At 44.9% G+C, this 19725-nt stretch overlaps 1 protein-coding gene across 1 annotated transcript in view; it reads right to left on the bottom strand.

Moving 5' to 3' along the window:
- The window catches only part of KCNH1 (potassium voltage-gated channel subfamily H member 1), a 329239-nt gene extending 310080 nt beyond the window's left edge, over nucleotides 1–19159 (bottom strand). Inside the window, exons 1-3 of the mRNA XM_065401041.1 lie at nucleotides 19081–19159; nucleotides 2306–2429; nucleotides 1947–2053 (exon numbers count right to left, since the gene is read on the bottom strand). Coding sequence (XP_065257113.1) covers nucleotides 1947–2053; nucleotides 2306–2429; nucleotides 19081–19159 — 310 coding nt within the window. The remainder of the gene's footprint in view (nucleotides 1–1946; nucleotides 2054–2305; nucleotides 2430–19080) is intronic.
- Between the last annotated feature and the right edge of the window lie 566 nt (nucleotides 19160–19725).

The raw sequence follows: 19725 nt of genomic DNA, 5'->3' as shown, positions 1-19725 counted from the left end.
GCTCCAGGAAAGCACCCCAAGCCATGGTGCAGTCCCAGATGGAATAGTGCCTCAGACTGCATGGTAACAGGCAGCAAAACTAGAGGCTGGAGATTGGGGGGGTGGAAAAGGTGGTTTGAGGATTATTTGAAAATGACGACAAAGGCCAATGATGTGACATCAGCAGCCTTACAGGACTGAGTAGATTCTTTTAGAAAACAAAGGACTGAGGGCACCCACTGATTGGCACTGGTGTACAAAGTCCTTATTGCAAAGGCCCTACCAAATTCACAGCCATGAAAAATGCATCCCGGACCGTGAAGTCTGGTCTCCCCCCATGAAATCTGGTCTTTTGTGCTCTTTTACCCTATACTACACAGATTTCATGGGGACAACGAGTGTTTCTCAAATTTGGGGTCCTGACCCAAAAGAGGATCGTGGGGGGGGGACATACAGTTATTTTAGGGGGGTCACAGTATTGCCACCCTTGTTTCTGCCCTGCTGCGTTCAGAGCTGGGCTGGAGGGCGGTGGCTGTTGGCCAGGCGCCCAGCTCTGAAGGCAGCAACCCACCAGCAGCAGTGCAGAAGTAAGGATGTCAATACCATACCATGCCACTTTACTTCTGTGCTGCTGCCTTCAGAGCAGGGCAGCTGGAGAGTGGTGGCTGCTGACTGAGGCCCAGCTCTGCAGACAGCAGTGCAGAAGGGTGGCAATACCATACCATGCCAGCCTTACTTCTGCGCTGCTACTGGTAGCGGCTCTGCCTTCAGAGCTGGGCTCCCAGCCAGCAGCCGCTCTCCGGCTGCCCATCTCTGAAGGCAGTGCCGCCACCAGAAGTAAGGGTAGTAGTACTGCAAACACCCCCCCCAAACACACACACACACACACACACACACACACAATTACCTTGTGACCCCTCCCCCGACACACACACCTACCTCCTTTTTGGGTCAGGACCCCTACAATTACAACATCATGAAATTTCAGATTAAAATAGTTGAAATCATGACATTTACAATATTAAAAATCCTATGAACATGAAATTGACCAAAATGGACTGTGAATTTGGTAGGGCCCTATTTATTACCCTTCAGTAGCCTATGTGAAGTGATTGAGTCTCTCAGATGGCTACACCACAGCTGGCACTAATTGGCAGTTTCAGCAGAGAGACCAAGGACCAACTATGCAAAGAGACTGGATTACCCTTTTCCAATGAGCTGGTTCCTGTAGGTCAAGGCTGAAGGGCATTGACGAGACAAAGTAGGGAAGGTTACATTACTCACAGAACAAGTACAATATAGGCTGGTGCAAAGAGGTGATTGCCTCTCCATTAAATGCTACAGTCAGCAGAGGTTCTTGCCTGGGAGCCCCCTGGATTTAAATGGGAAGCAGCTGCTAGCAGGGTTCTCTGTCAGGGATCTTTCACTAGGGATGGATTCCCTCACTGATCTGACAGAGCCCAAATTTGTTTAACACTTGGGCTAGCTACAAAGCTAATCTTTTTAATTGGATATTTGGGACAGAGTTGAGTTGGTGGATTGCAAGTTGGAGCCTCCATAGGTTTGTATTTAGAGAGGTCAGGTTGGGTGGATGGGTTTTGTCGTCGTCATGGGATAGTCCACGCAGTATTATTTATTGAATTCTAATGTTGACATGCTGAAGTATTGTTCTGGAAACTGAAGTAGTTGTAATATTATAGGTGTGAGCAAGTGAAGGCCTCAATCCTGCAATCTGATGCATGTGGGCAGACCCCTAAGCCCTTGACTTGGCTGGGACTCTGTACGGGTGAAAGGGTTTGCCCTTATGGATCAGACTGCAGAATCGGGTATTAACGTTAATTTAATAAGACTGCAGTCTCCCAGGCTAGCAAACTGGTAGCTTTCATGAGTATTAAAAACACACACACACCATCACCATTCCCCCGCCCCACACTTTACCCCCCCCCCCACAAAAAAACCCAACTTACTGTTCTTTTTGTACATCAAGATTTCAAAGGAATTCATTTCGTAGTTCTCAAACGTTTGCCGCACCTTGTCAATTGTGTCTTTGTCTGTCAGCTCCCCATACATAAAACTGCAAACAAACCAAGGAATTCAAGTAAGATATTGGAGAGACGTACAAAGCCGTTTGTTTACAGCGTGAAAGAGGGCCTAGACAAAAATTGCCCTTGTTTGACGGTGTCCTATTATTTCACCTGCAAAGCATAACTGACAGATGCATCCTAGGGAAATTAAAGAGAAAAATGGAACAAACAGATTTTTTTTTCTCAAGCGACAACACAACACTACAAGTTATTTAATAGAAAGTAAATCTGCACTCAAATACCTGCAGGTGCTGCTTTTTTGCATAACTTCTGCTCTGTGATATCCTGATAGCTTGCAAAATCCATCATTGCTGTATACAATGGGCCAATCCACTATCTGGGCATTACCCAAGACAAAATTAGTATCTGTTTGAAAGAACACATTGGTTAGACAGTTAGGTAGCTCTGTGGCTGCATTCCTATATATATTTAATTGTTTGGGGCCCAATCCCACTCACTTTACTCACATAGTATTCCTACTGAAATCAACAGGATTATTTACAGATTAAATTCACTTTACTGGCATAAAGCCTGAGTGATTGGATTTTATGCAGGTAAAATATAGGGTATGGGGAGGTGAATCCCATCCCCAATCCAGGGCTAACATATGGATTACAACACTGCTCCTCTTTCCCCTCTCTCCTCCCCCTCTCCATCCCACCGCCATTCACCAATCCAGCTCCACCCACTGGATAAGTGGCAAGACCTCTGTGCAACAGTTGTCTGGCATGTGCTCTGAATTTGGATTCAGTGGCCCCTCCTATTGCCTTCACCCTTTGCTGTTGTCAATTCTGACCTATCTGGGACTTATGCAAACACCTTTTTCCATGGCATACAGGGCCCAGAGCCCCACTAGCAGACTGAACATGGTGCTTAAGGGCAGGGCCAGATTTACACTTTTGCACCTGTAGGCACAGCATCTTCAGCGCTCCCCTCCCCCCAACATGTGACCCTCGTGTTGCACCCAGTTTTAGAGAGGCCAGGCACCCCTAGGCATGTGCCTACTGTGCCTAATTGGAAATCCAGCCCTGTTTAAGGGCCTTTTGCTGGCCATCCATGCCAGGGTGAATTTCACCCAGCAGGAATTTAGTGAGCAGGATTCAAGCCTTAATGCTTACTACTGCTTTTGTAGAATTGATGTATCATTTACATAATTAGCAGATTGACTATTGTACATACAGCCAGGTTCTTCACTGCCCTGGACCTTGCACAGCCAGCCACATCTGCACAACGTGAGATCAAAACACGACGCTCCACTCACTCATGCAGAGGAATCTAATTTGCTCTCATTTTAGCAGTGACTTCTCACAGGTATCAATGATGACACAAGGAGCCAGGCAGGGAAGAATCAGGCCCACCACCATTATGAAGGGTGGCTAGACACCCAAGTGAATTTAAACAAAGAATAAAAAGGGTTATCTAGGTCTCCATATTTGTATTTAAAGCACACTCTGGCCGATAACGTATTTATGGCAGTCATTAATGATTCCTGAAAGTGAAAGACTAAAGGCAATTTAACTATTAATTGGGGGGGGGGATTTTTTCCTTTTCAAAATTTTGTAGCAAGCATAAAATGGGTTTAAATAAAAAGAAAAGTCTTTATCCATTTACTTTCATTGCCCAATCCTACTTGCAATAGGAGAAGTATCTGTATACACACTTTAGAGTGAAATATGCTGGTAATATATCTGCAGGACATCTTAACTGCTTTGTTTCTCACAACCATTTTAAATACCATGGTTTTTCTTAGTCAAAGCAGCTTGCTCCAGAAGCAATACATGTACTTTACCCCTTACTATGATTCACTAAGATAAGTTGTTTCTTATTGTTTTTGCCTGAATCAAGTACTTTTGAGATTTTTTTTTAACTACGAACACCGCACTGTATCTTGTCGGGATGCATTTGAAAAAAATGTATCAGGAAACAAAAAGCAGCAGTGAAATACACAAATATGAACTTCAGGTCACATTCTGTCCCAATAGCAATGATTTTGATGACTTTGCCCATTCATTTTAGTTTGACTATCATCTCCTCGTCCCAAAAAGGAAATTCTACTCCCAGAGCTGTGTACAGGGGCTCCTATTAATTTATAGGGTGGCTCTCCCCAAGCATCTGAGCACAGAACCTGGCTCCAGATAACAAGTTCTAGAACTAGAGACCTGAATTTATCTATAGCTATCTTAGGTGCTTCTATGGCCCCCCCATTACGGTCATATCTGAGTGCTTCACAGTCACAATACCCGTTTTACAGATGAGGAACTAAGTGACTTGCCCAAGATCACAGGAAGTCAGTGATGGAACAGGGAACTGAACCCAGGTCTACCAAGTCTCAGGTCAGCACCACAACCACTGGATGATCCTTCCTTTCCTTATCCAGCTCTATTGCCCCACTCCATTAGTACTCACAAGGTGAGAAGTCCGTCTGTTGGTGAAGAGCCCACACAAAGCCTGCACACCGCAGAAACCCCAGAGTACCCCATCGTGAGGATGTGGACCACGCTGCCATGCAATGAGATCCTTGGAGCCCCGTGTGCACCAAGAAGGTCAGCTGTGTACTGGCTGTAGATATGGGGGTGCAGAAGGAGAGCTGGAAGCAGGCTACACACAGGGCTCCTGGATATTTGCCTATGTGGATCCAGTGGCCAGAAAGCATGTCACAGGCAGCAGAGGGGGAGAGCTGCTCCCCAGCATCCTGCCCACTAAGTTGGGAGGGGGGTTCCATCCCACCAAACCCTGCTTGTTTCCACAGTCTGTGGGCTGGGGGGTTTCACCCTCATAGAAGAGAATGGAGTGTCACAGAAAAATATGAACTACTCTGCTTTCTACTGTACAGCCCTCTCCCCATCCCACCTGCCACAGAGCGGGCCTTCCATGTGTATAACCCAGCAGGCATCTCAGTTGTTGGGTGTCCTGCCTTTGCAGAGCACTGCAGGATAGGGCCCAAAATAAGGAATCCTACATATCACTTACCCTGCACAGTTCCTTCTGATCAACTGTCCCCCAGGCAGAAGGGCTGTGGTCAGCTAACATCCCCAATGCTACAGTCAGTGCTCAGTTGCACTGATTTGACGTTACGTTTCCGACAGGTCTCTGACAAGACACAGCTGGTAATCAGTTAAGCAGTCATTCCTTCGCATAAGAAGATATCAAACCTCTACTGAGGCAAGCCTTGCCTTCCCGGCTGCAGGGGCACCCGCCCTGGAGGCAGTGGCACTGCTGTGGAGCTGCCATACAAGAGGAAGGAGGGACTCCCTCGTAGACCCCTGTGCAACATGTTACAGCCCCTTAGGGACTTCCCGGAGGGCATGGGAGGCCAGGAAAAGAATAGGCAAGAGGAAGGACGTGATTAGACAAAAAACACAGGCCACGCCTCTTCACAGAGGGTGTGTGAAAATACTCACAGGAGCTGTTGAAGCCCACAGCAGTGGCCCAGGGGCAGCTCTTTGTGAGGCTATCTCCCAGACTGGTTACTTGGGCTGCTCCCAGAGACAAGATTTACCCCATTATATGGATTTGTGGCACCATTTCCAAACATGACTAGACTGCCAAGGACACGTATTACACACGAAGTCCTAGCTTGGATGCATCACAATGTTTGTGAAATGGAGCTCTCAAATCCCAAGAGGACAGGGCCCCAATTCTCCAGTCTGGTTGAGGAGCACTCAGCAGGAGTCAAGACCTGACAGCAAAAGTGCCCCCAAGCCACCCTTCCCTGCCCCCATGCCCAGTCCTGGAGCTGGCTGGGTACCAATCCAATCCACAGCGTAGATTAGAGTGGCTCATTTCTGCCAACTCCCCCCAGGAACCATTATTGCAGCTGGATGAAGGGGTGTCCCAGCCATACCTTTTTAAAGAGGTCATACCCTCGAGTCTATGCCAGTGACCAGGAGGGGAGGTAACATAGGAATCGCTATGCCTGGGGAGGGTGGGGGACGAAGAAGAATCCTCCACTGGCTACTTAAGCTGTGTTTAGGGCTGTTCTGCACTGGGGAAGTGGTGCAAAATATATTGGTGGATCAGGCCCAAGGTATTACCACAATATTCATTTGGCCACATAGCATTCCCTACACATCGCTCCAGTGGCGTAGTGGGGCTGTGCAGGAGCAGCAGCTGGCTGGGCAAGAATGCCCCTGCCACAGCATAGGCTGTAAGACCCCTAACCCTGCCCCCTTGTGATCTCCAAAAGAGGTGGAACTGGGAGCACTATGGGGATTCTGGGTTGAGCTACAAGCCATAGGCAATCTGGAACATCCTGAATCCATAGGGCACAAAGCTCTTGGAGATGCAACACAAGATTAGACCCAGTCTCCTCGTGCTTCCACAACTAAGCTTATAAATTCTTCTACCCAATGAGATGCACAGCTATTCATGCAAGCAGATCCATAGAAGTCATCCCATGAAGGTCTGTGGCATCTTGAAGTCAGTAGGACTATTTGCATGATTAAGAACTGCTTGGGTGAGTAGGTTATGTAGGATTGGGATTTTAGAGCCCAGGTAACCACTTTGTGGTCACACTCCTATGTATAGAGTACATCACACCACCTCCCCTTGTTATGCCCCAAATTACTATGACAACACTTCATAGATCTTCAGTAGAGTTTGAACCCAGCATGGGCCTCTACATTTCAGGTAAAAGAGTAACCCTCTTAGTTGATATCTGTAGCAGTCTTTTATCCTATCTGCAGACATAGAACACTTAGATAGTGTTACATTAGTTAGCTGGGCATTGAACTGCATAGATGGCACGTTACAACCAATGGCAGAGTGCAACATAGTTTGGGATATTATGGAGGCCAAATGCATAACTGGGTTAAAAAAAAAAAGAGTTAGATAAGTTCATGGAGGATAGGTCCATCAATGGCTATTAGCCAAGATGGTCAGGGATGCAACCCCATGCTTTAGGTGTCTGTAAACCTCTGACAGCCAGAAGCTGGGACTGGATGACAAGGGATGGCTCACTCAATAAATTGACCTGTTCTGTTCATTTCCTCTGAAGCATCTGACACCAGCCAATGGCAGAAGACAGGATGTGGGCTAGATAGACAACTGGTCTGACCCTGTGTGTCCATTCTTATGTTTTCACGTCACTGAAATAGATGCAACATGCTACCCCTTCCCTTGCTGAAATTAACAAGGGGTCCTGTGAAAAAAATAGTATGTAACAATCATGTAATTAACTACACCAAAAAGCATAAACATAAGGGGAGTAAGTTTACGTTTGCCAGGCAATCTTAGTTCTGGTATTTCCAAATTTATGGAACACTTGACTTTGCAACCTGAAGATTTTTTTAAAAAAATATAGTATTTTGGTTTTCATTTTTGATAGCAAATGTAGTTAAAAAAATATAGTACTCCCTTGTAAATACATCTCTCTCAAAACCTCTACACTCACAGTTTGCATTAGTGATTCCCACAGAGCAATTATTTACTTGATCATTTTAATTCAGGTCTATCCCTAAATTGTGCAGACTTTTGCTCTCAGTGGTGTAAATTAGGAGTAACTATCAAGGCCAATGGGGATATATTGGTGTAATACCAATGTGAGATCAGAATAAGGCCCAACATCTAGACAACTTTGTAAGAAAATACATTCTTGGAATTCTTTTCAAAAGATTAATGTAACTATTTCTTTGAGCACAAGGGGCTGAGAGCCTAAACTTCAGATGCAGAGTAGGGGGACACACCCACTAATCACAAAATTTTTGTCTGAATAAGAAGTGCAGTACTGGGCCCTCAAGAAAATATTAATCTGTTCAAATGCAAACAGCAACTTATACTGCTATATAGGTATTGGGTAGCAGAGTAAAGCCAATGGGATAACATGCTGCTCTCATATCCATGCTACTCCACTGAGATCAATGGAGTTGCACAGATGCACATTTTGGCTCAGTATCTATTGAGCTGATTTCTTGGGTGGGAATGGGTTGATATTTAAAGATCACCACATTATGTGACCTGATTTGCCATGTTAAAATGAATCTTCTGTGCTGAGTAATGAAATCTGTGGCCATTGTAATGTAAGCCCTCAATATTCTACCTCTATTTTCAGATACAGCCTGGTTCTACAGTTCAAAACAATGTATTATAAAGACCTAAATATGGCCATTTGTATGTATATATTAAGGTTCACATAATAAAACACATACTTTACTGAGACAAAAAGGGTTTTAAAAACTCTACAGTTGCTAGGGTATGAGCAAAGCTTCAGTGCAGTACACACATTTCAATGCTGCATTCTAAGCCTACTATTTGCACACAGAGCATGGTACACAGACAGACTGAAAAGAATTGCAGAAGATGCATTTCATCATACTTACCACAAAAAACAAAGGAGACACTAACTAAAACAACAACTTCAAGTGACTCGGTTTGAACAATTGCACAAAAATGAAAGCTACTTTCAGCCAGCAGTTCACACAGAGATTAATAGTTCCATGCCAACATTTGTTATTTTACATTGCTATAGTAAATATTTCACAATAGACCTCTACCACCAGAAGAGTGTCAACGGCAAACAGCAACACATCCCACCAACAGTGATAAGCCTCGCTCTTTTGATTACATATCTTCAGAAAGATAGTCAAATATCAAATTAAGTCTACAAAATAATTTTTTTAAATAAACACTTTTGCAAACCATTTCCCCCCTTTGTAAATTAACAGAAATTGGTACAGAACAATGGAGAAGTAATGGCTGAAATGGACAGAATGCATGGAAGCTGTCATGTGTATATTGTACATAGCATCATTCTGTACCTGTCTGTCTATGAGATAATGTCCAGACTGAAAGTTAAAAAAAGAAAGCATGTTAAAGCAAATGTGGCATCTAGAATGAAGTAACTTTCCAAAATTAAAGTTCAGTCAATAAAATTAATGTTAAAACTTCACCCTATACAAATCTGCAAAAGCGATATAATGTATTATTTTGTTTTAAAAAGAACAAAGATAATAATGTTTAACAGTTGGACTTCATTTAATTGTTTGTTTTTTCCCTTTCTGGTCTTAAAAAGAAACCCAGTGAAGAGCCTGTTTTGGGGTAGGTTAGTCATATAGGTCTTCTGACAATTTAAAATAAACCACTTGGTTTATTGATATTTTCAGCCATCAAGAGCTTTAAAAGCATTTGACCAGACCTAATTTTATGCAAAGTCTTAACGGTATGCATTACAAAAATGCATTAGCAAGTTCTCTAGCAAACAGGTTTCATTAAGATTTGTTTTATGATCTTGTTCTAGGATTTAATACAGAGATTGATTGATGGATGAGTTGAATTACTACTGTGGAACTTTTGAGGCGTACAGAACATTAATTTTAAAATGCATATCTATCATCCTTATGATTTATTCTTTTTTTCTTACTAGATCAGGTCATACATTTCCAAACACTATAAAAATTAGAAGCTCTTAGCTTCGTAATAACTAGCAAGGAAAAATTTCAGTACTCAAATTGGGCAAAATATTGGGATAACATTAGCTTATTAGAGAAGTAAAAGAGTTATATTGCAAACTCTAGATCTGTACTGCTCCCAATGAAGTTAATAAAAGAGTTTTGCCATTGACTTCAAAAGGAGCGAGACCAAGCAAGAACAAAAACCATTGTTGCTTCACATTGGCCCTTATTCAGCAAGGTACTTGAACATGTTCTTACTTTTAAGCAGCTGAATGGTCGTGGTGAAGCCCGGGAGGGACTACTCATATGCTTAAATACTTTGATGAATCAGAGCCACTGGAATCAGGCCTAACCTAAAGACCCTATTTAAGCAAAAACTCCCATTGGATGGAATCTTGCCCACACAGTCTTGCAGGATTGGGTACTTAAGGAATGTCAGCTTTATGCATTTGCCTTTAATAAATGTGTAGCAAGTTAGTTCGTATATCAGATGCCTACTTTGTTTAGGTGAAATTCACTTTGCCTTATGCAAGTGAAGTGACAGGGATTGGAGGGAGGTAAAATTCACTTCCCAGCCAAAACCACTCTGCAGGTGCTACTACAATTTATGAGGTGAAATAGCAGCCTTCGCTGCCATTTCTTCAGGGTTTTAGGCCCCAGCAGCCACATAACTGACAACTCCACTGTCCCCAGTGCCACCTCTGCATTGGCCTATGTTGGGTTAGCATAGAGACCTCTGAAACCAATGGAGTTATAGTGCCTTGAACCAGTATAAAGGAGCAGAAAAACAAGTGGTCTGTGTCTGCTCTAGATTTCCCATCAGCCCCTCTAGAAGCTTTAACTGGTGTAGACATTCTTCCACAGACACTCCACAGCAAAGTCAATACCCCCTGCCACTTGCAACACCTGTTTAAAGGTTAACTTTGTTCATTCCAGCAATTTGTGTATCAGAGATACTCACTAAAATGCATGGCAATATGCACCCAAGACTCAGTCAATCATGCTGGAATGAAATTCACAAGCAGCACAAGGCATATGCACCCATTTACATTCTCAAAAAACAGCTTAAATGCCACAAAGCCTATGTGCCAGCCCACTGCACAGAGTGAATTTCACCTACTAATGGTTGGGAGACATTGCAGAATCTGCAAATTCATTAATTTTGATAAACAGATACATGATCAAAAAGAAAAATACAATAGACCCCAAACTATACTCTGTTCATTTATTTTGAAAACCACCGTTTAGTTTAAATTATGAAAACACTTAATAGTTATCCAAATTACAGTGCACTTAGGAGCCCCAGTCAGGAACCAGGACCCCATTGTGCCAGGCACTGAACAAACAATAAACAAGACCAGTCACTGCCCCAAAGATCTTACCATCTAAGTAAATATCTCATAGTATAGGAAGTTATATGCATAACTTGTAAAAGTAAATCTTAGTAAAGTGATACCAAAATGCAGCACTCTGCTGCTAAAGCCACATTGTCAGGTTAAGATCTTTTTTCTTGTTTCCTATGATACTAAGAACAATTTAGATTATTAAAATGCAAAAACACTTTAGAAATCCAATTAGTTTTTTCCACTCTTTATGCTGTTTCCTGTTACATTTCTCTCAGATTGAACAGAACATAGCCTGGCCAGTTTCATTTTTTATCTTGCTAGTTAATTTCTCTTACAGGCCTCATGTATGGCACAATGTTGCAAGGTCTGGTTTGCAGACAATAAAATGGAATGCTTGTTTGATTTTTTTTAAACTATTTCCATTGGAATTAATGATACAATCGTGGAAACAATTCTGTCATTCAGGATTTGTAAGAGGGGTTTTTCTTTTATTAAAAAAAAATCTAAATTTAGGACCAAATTTGATTGGACACTGTGGAGTCAGACCATTTCTGAGTGGGGAGGTTGAGAGATTTGTCTGATTCACAATGTGAGAATTAGGTCTGAACCCTTCAAGAGGAATCCACATGGGTTACTAGAGTCAATAGGATTCTACTCACCATATCCCTTAGAAGGATGGGTCTTGGTGATGTTCTCCAGTACCAAGGAAAAAGGCCTATTCTATTAAATATGGTAGGGTTACCATTCGTCCGGATTTACCCGGACATGTCCTGCTTTTTGTGTTAAAAATAGCGTCCGGGGGGGAATTTGTAAATCACTAAAAATGTCCGGGATTTCCCCCCCATGCAGAGCGAGGCGCGGCTGGGAGGGCTGCAGGAAATTCAGCTGCTCACATGGGGCTCTGGCAGCCAGAGCCCTTCCCCCGCAGCTTGCCGGGCTGGACTCCGGAGCAGCTGTAGAGCTCCTCCTCCCCCGCATTCTGAGCCGGCCGGCCTGCCGGGCCGTTTGCATCGGGCCTCGGCAGCTCCTCCTCCCCTGCTGCCCAGCGCCCCGCTCCGGCAGCACTGGGTGGGGTGGGACCGGGTTGTGTGTTGCGCTGGGGAGCGCAGCCACGTGTCCGGCTCTGCACAGAGCCCAACACCATGTTCTGAGCGGCAGGGTAAGGGGGCCAGGGGGCAGGAGAAGGGGCAGGGAGATTTTGGAGGGGGCAGTCAAGAGACGGGGGGGTCGGGAGTTTGGGGGGGGCTTTTTTGGGGGGGTGGAGAAGGTTTTGGGCAGTCAGGGTACAGGTAGGGGGTAGGGTCCTGGGGGGCAGTTAGGGTGGGGGGTCTTAGGAGGGGGCAGTTAGGGGACAAGGAACAGGGAGGCTTCGGTAGGGGGTGGGGTTCTGGAGGGCAGTTAGGAGCAGGGGTCCCAGGAGGGGGCAGTCAGGGGACAAGGAGCGGGGGGGGTGTTTGGGAGTTCTGGGGGGGGCTGTCAGGGGGCAGGGGTGGGGAGAGGGATCGGAGCAGTCAGGGGACAGGGAGCAGAGGGGTTTAGATGGGTCGGGAGTTCTGGGGGGGCTGTCAGGGGGTGGGGAGTGGTTGGATGGGGCGTGGGAGTCCCAGGGGTCTGTCTGGGGATGGGGGTGTGGATAAGGGTTGGGGCAATCAGGGTACAGGTAGGGGGTAGGGTCCTAGGGGGCCAGTTAGGATGGGGGGAGGGTCTCAGGAGGGGGCAGTCAGGGGACAAGAGGCAGGGAGGCTTAGGTAGGGGGTGGAGTCCTGGGGGGCAGTTAGGGGCAGGGGTCCCAGGAGGGGGCAGTCGGGGGACAAGGAACGGGGGGAGGGTTGGGGGTTCTGAGGGGGGCGGGAAGTGGGAGGGGCAGGGGCGGGGCTCCTCCCGTCCTCTTTTTTGCTTGCTGAAATATGGTAACCCTAAAATATGGCATAATCAACAGGGCTGATTTTCCCTCCCAGAGTACAACCCACAAGGGAAGTCTCTGTGAGGCTCCTCTCAGGGAGATCCCTCTACACTCTTCCTTCAAGAGATACAGGATTTGCCCCTGAACCTGATCAGTCCCCAGTGAGCAAAGCAGATCTCGGGGAATCCACAGAAATGGCCAACTTCATAGAAGTCCTGTGCTTCCAAACCCTCTCTCCTCTCCTCCAGATTCTCTTACTATTCTGCTCCATTAAAACAGTGCTACTAGGGGCTCTCCCTGGCCTGGCCATGGGAAGTGAGCACCACAGAAGAGATATTAGAGCCCCAGGCTATATTATTTTTCCCTGAAGGGTACAAGGTGCTTCTCCTGGGCCCCACCTCTGCCCTCCCACACCCAAACTCTGCCCCCTTCCTCCATGCGAAACCTAAACCTGCAGAGCATCTTCTCTGAGGTCCAGAGGAGGATGGGAAGGGAGAAATGGTGCCACAGAAGTGACTGAGCTACCCATCAGCACAGGACTGGGGAGATCCACAAGTGAAGGGTCTCCTGCATCTGTGGATCTAAGAGAGACTATCCAGGGCCATGCTATTTTCTCCTGATTTGATGCATTGTAGCTCAAAAAAGATCTGTGCAGACCAAAAAGTCTCAGTGTCTCATCCTCTCTACTAATTAATTGTACTAACAACTTGACCCAAATTAAATCTTCTATGTGGTCTGATAACATTAACAGCCTGTTTGTGGGGGAAAAGTTACCTGTGCATGAATGTAAGTGCTTTTATAATGTGCTTTGATATGAATGCCTCAGTACTAAAAAACACACAAAACAGCCCTACTGGAAAGACACTTAACTGATTTTTACCAAAGTTTACCCTCTTGAAGTCTGTATTGGCATTCCTAGCCCATCCAAACCTCCCAGTGACGTCAGTGGAAAATCTGAGTGTGCTGGAATTGTAGGACTGGGCCCAGATCCTCAGATACAGTGAGCAAGGATAGATGCCCCCCTAAGCCACCTTTCACCTACCCAGCAGTCCCAGAACCAGAGGAATAGAAAGAGCCTTCTATATGTCTTAGAGCAGTGCCTGGGCTGCTCTAAGTTACTTCCATTAGAGTGGCCCCCTCTCAGCACCCCATGACCTGTTCATTATTTGTATTACAGTAGTACCTCAAGACCCCAACCAAAACCAGAGCCAGATTGTGCTAGGCCCCAGTTTGAGGCAGCTTTGGCTCAAAAGGGACTTAGGCAGAACCAAGAGTCTGGACCTTGAGGTATAAAAGTTTGGCGCATCCTTTTCAAACTAAAAAGATAAGATACATCTATGTTATTGCCTAAACATTATCTTATACAAGAATTGTTTATTTTGTTCTATAAGCATTTGAAGCAAAATTGTTATACAAAAGAAAACACGAGTATTTGGTGCACCTCTCTTATTTAATGCGTTATTTAGCACCATATTATTGTACATTGAGAAGTCTATAAGTAGTTGGTAAAAGATTTATATATGGGTAGATTCATGGGTATTGGAGCAGAATTTTGATACTCAGGTAGGTATGCCAGTGTCTTTCAGCATATAAATAGATTGACCTTGAGCTAAAACTAATTATAACAGATTAGAAATATGGCCTTACCAATCTTTGTTTGCATAATACATGTAGCTCAAAGGTTTGAAGCCACTTGCTCCTCACACTGGTCTTAGGGTTGTATGATCTGAGCTGAGATCTGGAATAGATCTCTTTTTTAATATTTTGTTTAGCTATGTCATCATCTGGACAAAGTTCTGGTTTGGTGATATATTTCCTTACTTTTATCGTTAATATTCAGAAGTGTCTGCACTCTATTGAAATTCAATAGTCATTAGACAATAGGGCTGGATTCTGCAGCCTTTACAAGGCAAAACTCCCTCTGATCTCGATGAGAATTTTGCCTGAGTAAGGATTGCAAAACTCAGGCCTATAATTCTGTAAACTTAAAGGATTTTTTCTCTAGATTATTGATAAAGCATTAAAATATCATTTTATAAAAATTAGTTGCCTATAACATACTGCACCATTTGAATGGAGTGCACTGGCTGCAGACCAAGATGATAGCTGTGATACTGTTATAGCATGCTGTATACCACAGGGATATTGTGTTACCGCAGGAAAAACATGAATATGACATTAGCAATATCCATCAGCAGCCTAGTGATTTCTTCTGTACTGAACTATTTTACAGCATAGGCAATTTTCCACCCCACAGGGTGTTCTGGCCTTTTTAGCTTTTTCACTTCTTCAGAACCAACAAAAAAAACTTCTGTTCACCAAGCCTGACTAAGTCCTATGCACAACATTTATTTTTCTAACTATACATGGGTAATTCAGAAGCACTGTTTTAAAATATTAAACATAAGACAAGCTGTTCACAAGCAGAATTGTAAACAACATATGTATGGGGTGGTACATGCCTATGCCATCCTCGGAGCAGCTCAGGGAAGGGATTCCTCTTTGCTCCACTATGAGGGAAGTAGTTTACTGTAGCTCTTGAAATGTTAATTCCCCCTTCACTCTGGCTGGCATGTAGGGGAGAAGACCCATTGCTCCCCATCTCCCTGCTTTTCCTCAGCCCACTCCTACGCAGGGTTGGGGAGACAGCACTGACCTCACAAACCTGCTCTCTTTCCTGCACCTGGGGTGGCAACTCAGGCAAGCCACATTTGGGGGTGGGGAGGTACTTAAGCTCCCTTACCCCAAATCACTGCACATGGATATGACAATCTTCCTCCTGAAGACACGCTATAGACATGAGCAAAACACTATGCCAGAATGAAAAGACCTGAACATGCATGCACAATAAATTTAAAACCACATGTATTCTCTTTATGAGCTATACTTGGCAATGGAGACATGTCAGCTTTCAAGCTTCACATCTCATATCAAATGCTATTAATAGAATTACATTTTAAACTAATGGTGAAATGGCATAATTAGTTGTGTGTGTTGATTATTGCTCCCAATAAATGGTTGTAGATAATTGCTTTATTACTGCTATCTAGTCTCATTTAGATAGCTAGCTTCTCTCAGTCTCTAAAAAGAGAGTACAAATGTGGTCCTCAATTAATTTGTATCTCTGATATAAACAGAGTGGGTACTATTCTACTCCCCCTTCACAGCAAGGTCCATATGCATCACACCAATTAGTCATAGAACTGACATTAATGCTAAGTCCCCCACATTTCAGTGGGAGAACAGACTCCCAAGAGCATGCATTTGTGTATGTTTATCCACTCAATATTTGGAGGCAGTGTGTAACCTGCTCTGAGCTGCCAGCTAAGTACTAGCTTGATAAAACTCCCAACATTTCAATGGCAAATCCCATCATTTTATATTTTTTTCTTGTCAGTCAGATTGTGGCCCAGCCAAATGTGACTGCGCAGGGGAATAAAGGGGGACCAAAACCTTAACTTTTATATGGCCACTTTAGCTTCCCCTGCCGCACAGCTTGGGTATAGGAGGCATAGTAAAGACTGCAGCCCAGTATTCTCCTTCCACGCAGGTAGGCCAGGAGAAGGTACAGAGGAAGAGGAAATGGGAGGAGCCTTGACTCCCCCATGCCTCCCTTAAAGTGGCCAGCAGAGCTGAGCCAGCACAAAGTGGGGAAAGGACTTCACTAAATTACACCCTCTTCACAGCAAGGGAAGGGACTGTAACTTGAGTCACAATTCCTCCCAAATTCCTCCTTAGTGTGGTACAGCTGTGTTCCATCCCCTCCTACAAGGTTGAGCTTAGAGGTTCAGTCTAGTATTATTACAACCCTCATGAACTAATGCACACCTGAGAGCAGGGGCCTGGTCTTTTTATTTGTCCCGTGAAGCACCTTGCTCACCCACAGCACCATATAAATAATAATGTCAAGGTAACTTTTGACACCGCTTCTATTGATTGTGGGGGTGTAGGGATGGAAAACTGATTATATGTTCAGATTGATGACTCATCAGTTCTGCTGAATAAAGTGAGAAGTTGACTTTTCTCATGATGAAATTATTCAAAGACTCAAAACAGTCTCTAGGAAACATTTCAATAATTGAAGTTGGAAGATTAGAGGTTCTATTTCACCACAGCCAGCCAAAATATTTTGTTTATAAATAACAGGATTTTCAGTAAGGATGGATAGTATCTTTTGTTCTAAGAATACAGCAATCAAACATTTCTCTAGGAAGAGAGTATCAAAGGGGTAGCCGTGTTAGTCTGGATCTGTAAAAGCAGCAAAGAGTCCTGTGGCACCTTATAGACTAACAGACGTTTTGGAGCATGAGCTTTCGTGGGTGAATACCCACTTCTTCGGATGCATGTCATGCTCCAAAACGTCTGTTAGTCTATAAGGTGCCACAGGACTCTTTGCTGCTTCTAGGAAGAGAGTGGGGGAAGGCAACCTTTTTAGAGTCACAATTACGTGTGAAGATGCATTAGTAGTACCCAGATTCTCTGCACTCCAAGTCTTTCCAAAATGCTGCTGCTTCAATAAGAGCCTCCAGTTTTAAAAAAAAATAAATTGAAAATCATTCCTTGGAGTCATTTGAGTTTCCAGCCCCAGATCAAATGAGGAATTGTCTTTCTTCGCTTTCTCATCATGTAGCTGATTTTTTTTAAATACTGTAATTCACTAATTGTGTTTTCCTGATTCTACACGCTAACTTATCCAAGAAGTCCTTAAATTGCTTAGCATCCTCAGTGAAGTGAATCGGAGTTAAAAATTGGTAGGACTTGGGCCAAGACCCTGCTAACATACATGTTCTTAGTTTTAAGTATTACGCATAATATTTGCATGATTGAGGCCTTTTTAAGGAAACAGCCTTTTAGCAAAATCCAGATCACATTAATACATATTCACATGCAGTTGTGCAATTCTAGACATTTCCCCTTGCAACAATATACTGATTACTGTATTCTTGGAAAAATTATCCATCCTTAGGCTCACAAAATTGCAAATACCATATTCTTTACTTAAAAAAGAAACTTAATTTCAACTCAGCGAGATAGACCTCCCGTATCTTCCAAGATGACTTAGGGTTTTTTTCCTTTTTTTCCTAGAGACCATCTTGAATTTCTGAATCATTTAGTCATTAAAAAGCAATTTCTCAGACCAAAAGAATCTCCCTGACAGTCAAATGACTTCTTACATACCCTGTATTCCCTTGAAGTCTGTGGGATCCTTCGGGTGAGTGTAAACTACTTGAATGAGTGAATTCGGCAGGATCGGGCCCATAGTATGGCTGATGGTTTTGACATTTGGCTATAGAAGAACTATAACATTTTCAGTATTCAATTTAAACCATATACAGGCTAACACCTATTCACTCCTTACTATTACAGAAGTGACAGGCAGCTACTTAGATCTAATAGACAAGAGTACTGAATGGCTGATATATGAGGTTATCCTGCATACACTGCTGTGTATAAGGCGAATGCGTAAGAAATATACCCCCTCCTTAGACACCCAGACACAGGATGGGCTTTTTGCTATATCCTTAATTTAAACCGATCCACGGATCATATCTGTGATTACAGCAGCACCTGAACTCTATCACCCTGCCTGGCACCTGAGCTAAGAGGTAGAATAGAATTAAGCCAACAGCAGAGAGATCTCCCGGAAAGCAAATTAAAACTAAGGCGATCGCCAACTACCAAACAACAGTAGCGGGCTCTGCCAAGCCAGGCACATTGGGTCGCCTAGCCCCGGAGCAGCACGTCCCAGTGGAAAGGAAGGATGCAGCCCCTGAGCAAGGAGGAGGGCACCACCAGTGATGGGGGAAGAGGCTTGAGGAGGGGTCCGGGTGCAGTCCCAGCTGCGAGGAGAGGGTGGGAGTCTCAGCCTGAGTATGGCGGGGTCTTCATTGGGGCAGCATCCAGGCAGCTCTAAAGCACGCACGAGCCTCTCTCCCCCAAACCCTTCACCCTCTCACATCTCTACAGCAGACACTTGAGCCCTGCAGATAGGTGTCCCGGGTGCTTTACGCCAGATCACGGGGGTTTCGTGCAACCCAAGAGCCTGGGCTTCCTCCCCCACCTCCCCCCTTTGGAGGGTCCGTTCAGACTCTCCCCTCTACTTTCGGTGGGACTTTGAAAAGGCAACGCATGCGGGATCGTTTCTCCAAGGGCACCGGCATAGACCGCTTCATTCAATCACCTCCGAGCCGTGATGGTTCAAAGCCAGTTGGGCAGCCCCTGGCCGGAGACCGGCTGCAGGAAGGACTTACTGTGTTTTCTTTGCCACTGCCCCCTGCAAGCCCCACTCTCAGCAGCATTTCTGGACGCCCCTGGGAAGCAGCTTCCGAGGCATCTCCCGTTACGGTACGTGCCGCTGGTGAATGCAATCCTCCCCTTACCATTAGATCTTCGCACAATGTTCTCCAGAAAGGTGTTCTGAGGAGCCACCAGCCCTCTCCTTCCCCCAGCCATAGTCATGTCTTCCGGAGTCCAGCGCGGAGGCTTGGATCAGGGCTGCGCGAAGCTAAGCGCTCCCACTCCACGCTCTTCCCGCTCTGAGCGCCTCATGCTCTCCGCTGGGACCCCACCGGCTCTGCAGCATCAGCTTCTCCAGCCACCCAGCCTCCCACTGCATCCCTGCTGCTTCGGCCGCCGCCTGGACCGGTCCGGCAGCGCCCTCTGCTGGGCACAAGCTCAGCCATTCCCAACCCAGGTCCTGATGCTCAGGCTGCGGGAGCCCGAGGATGCTGGAGGAGACAGGCAACGCCTGTACTGCAGCACCCTCACCTGGGCACAAAGAAATATGGCGCTGTCTGAAGCGTGCCTGGCCCGACTTCCCTTCTGCAGGCAAAGAGCCAGCATAAAGGGAAGGGAAATCCTAACGACACACTACTAGTGTGGACCTTTAACCTGTACAGCTGGGGTCAGCTTTGTAAGACCAGGGCCAAGTTCCAAGCACACCCAGGCCACTTCATAGCTTAGGGTAAAAATCATGGGAAACCCCCAAACATATCAACTTCATCTGAATTTGCTTTGAATTATAG

This window comes from Emys orbicularis, chromosome 3 (assembly GCF_028017835.1).
Source record: "Emys orbicularis isolate rEmyOrb1 chromosome 3, rEmyOrb1.hap1, whole genome shotgun sequence".
Lineage (NCBI taxonomy): Eukaryota > Metazoa > Chordata > Testudines > Emydidae > Emys > Emys orbicularis.
Note: the sequence above shows the minus strand (reverse complement) of the source record. Positions and strands in the feature narration are given on the sequence as shown.